The 2,586-nt window shown below is 48.6% G+C and overlaps 1 protein-coding gene across 1 annotated transcript; it reads right to left on the bottom strand.

Annotated features, from left to right (window-relative positions):
* Positions 1-1,445: 1,445 nt before the first annotated feature.
* Positions 1,446-2,146, bottom strand: LOC124678815 (acanthoscurrin-1-like). The gene has a single exon (XM_047214667.1). It carries the CDS (start codon positions 2,080-2,082, stop codon positions 1,648-1,650), a length of 435 nt encoding a protein of 144 aa, XP_047070623.1. The 5' UTR covers positions 2,083-2,146; the 3' UTR covers positions 1,446-1,647.
* Positions 2,147-2,586: the final 440 nt, after the last annotated feature.

Genomic DNA, 2,586 nt, shown 5'->3' with positions numbered 1-2,586 from the left:
TACATGCTCCTCATATTGATGCACCGACCACGTACAACGAGTATATCAGGACATGAGTAGAGCCGTCTGACATTTATTCAGCATGAGACCATCTCCACCGTCGAGGCATCGCTGCAAACAACAGGAAAACCTAACGTCGAAAAAAACTCCACTAAACGGAAATCTGGGTTCGCAACCTCTGACCTAGAACAGACGTTAGAGAGGAGGGAAACCGGGGGAAGTAACGATTTCTTTTCAGCGGCTTGGGATATCCTCATCAATTTTGTGCATTTTATTAATCCACTCGGCCACTCCATGTAGATCACACGTCTACATAAGCAATTAAGCATTAGAAAACTGAAGAAGAAAAAAGCGGAAGAAGCCTGGTGACCGGGTGTATACGTGAGCACGCATCCATTGGTTGACACGTGTCACATCTAGCAATCCACTATTACCATCATTGTTGGGTTAGCAAACCACATCAGCACTAACAACAATTCCAAATCACGCAGGACCCACCTTTTTGAATTCAAATAGTGGGCCAGATGCACTTTCAAATCACGTAGGACCCACGCCAAGTACGCTTAGCGATGGATAAGACAACGTCAAGGCAACATACCCAATTGACGAGAACCGGATCTCAACGCAGATCGTGTGGCATCTAGAGGGTGCTCACGTATACACCTAGTCACCAAATCCACTCTCAAGAAAAAAGCTTGTGGGCTATATCACTTTCTTGTCAAATAATTTGGGCCGAATAAAATCAAGAATAATGTGCATGGAGACAAATATTTGAAAAGCCCAAAATAGGCCTTTTAATTACCACAGTCCACAAAGAATAGAGTAAGTGATAGCCGGGCTTCTCCTGTGCTGAAGCAGCCCATAAAATTTGGGCCATACGGCACTTTTCTAAAAGTGCAAAGCACCGGATGACATGATCCACTGTGTTCTGTTGTAAACAAAACAGTATTTGCTTACTGAAATTCATGATCCTCTTCTCTCAAAAGAAAAAAAAAAAGAGATAGAGATAGAGAAGAGATTCAAGTTCTTCTTCGATCGGTCTTCTTTGGACAACATTTCCTCCTTTTAGATACAGGTATTATCCTGAAAAGCGACTGAAAGAACCAAATTATTATGTATTCACAAATCTTGGTCTGCGATATTCGACGCGATAGGACCATTGGTTGAGCGTTTAGAACACAGATATTCTCGGACCAACACATACCCAAACATCGCAATTAATCTCGCATGTCAGAATGTGTGACTTACATCCTCACTTGGTGGTAAAAAAAACGAAAACCGTTGCGGAAGAAGGGCTGATACTGAAAAGCCTCGAATAGAATGTGTAGCGCCACTAACAATAATTCAATCCTAGAAGTACAGCAGTAAACTCAAAATCTGAACCCAATCTGAAGCGGAACCTTCAGGGCAAACAACACAAGTGCCCAACTGAAACCATATCCGCAGGGTCAAAACCATGTCGATTTATTCCATCCATCTGCATACCTAGTCGAATAGTAGTACTTAATTTACATGCACGCACGCACACACACTGCATAGGTTACTACTGGCTACTACTGCTGCTTCTACTACATGGTCGTGTCGTCGTGGATGTTTAGTTCTCCATTTTCTAGCCGCTCGACTCGGTTTTGTTCAGCACTCAGCACTTCAGCAGTGCGCCTGGCAGCTGTTGGTGCAGTCGAAGGTGCACCCGCCGCCGCCACCACCTCCGGCGCCGTTCTTCCCGCTGTAGCTGTAGGAGTTGAAGCACCAGGACGGGCAGGTGAGACGCATGTTGTTGCAGCGCCCCTCCCCGCACACCATCGACGGCTGCACCACACCGCGCCTAGCGAACCCGCCGCCCGGCCCAACTCCGCCGGCTCCCCATCCGCCACTAAACCCGGGGCCACCGACGCCGCCGTTGCCACCCGGCCCAACTCCACCGGCTCCCCATCCTCCACTAAACCCGGCGCCACCGCCGCTGCTCGGCTGGCGACCACCGAACCACGGTATCCAGCCAAAGGATCCTCCAGCAGCAGCGGAGGAGGCGAGGAGGAAGAACATGGCCAGGAGCACGAAGGGGGTTGCTTTGGCTGACGCCATTGTTGATCCTAGCTTAGCTAGCTAGCTTTGTGTGCGTGGGGTGTTTGGGGGGCGGGATTCTTGGTACTCGGGAGTGGACAAAGATTGGTGCGGAGGTGGTGGGTATTTATGACTTCGGGAGCGACGACTCCATTGGTGCCATTATTTTCGCAAGTGGGCGGTGCTCGGCGTGTGCGTGGCGATTCGATGTGGTAGCTGGTGGTTAGCTACCTTTTGTTGAGTGCGTTTGATCTGATGTTTAGCTGTCTGTATATGTGTCACTGTATATCTGTAATTCTGTATGGCATTGCCGCCACTACCTCGCACGCACGCAGTCTCAGTGGTGTGGATCTGATCATCTGATTCTCCACCCACTGATGTCCATCTTAACTTCCACTGTTATCGAGGCACGGCGTTGTTACCGTGGCCATCTAGCTTAGCTAGCTGTACTTGCAGTACGATTCGACCGGTCCTATCGACACAAGAGAGTTCTAAATTACGGGATCTGGTCAAGGATCATAGAAA

Source organism: Lolium rigidum, chromosome 7, assembly GCF_022539505.1.
Source record: "Lolium rigidum isolate FL_2022 chromosome 7, APGP_CSIRO_Lrig_0.1, whole genome shotgun sequence".
Taxonomy (NCBI): domain Eukaryota; kingdom Viridiplantae; phylum Streptophyta; class Magnoliopsida; order Poales; family Poaceae; genus Lolium; species Lolium rigidum.
Note: the sequence above shows the minus strand (reverse complement) of the source record. Positions and strands in the feature narration are given on the sequence as shown.

Coding starts and splice junctions, on each gene's coding strand:
- LOC124678815 (XM_047214667.1), bottom strand. CDS start 2,082: ATGGCGTCAGCCAAAGCAACCCCCTTCGTGCTCCTGGCCATGTTCTTC.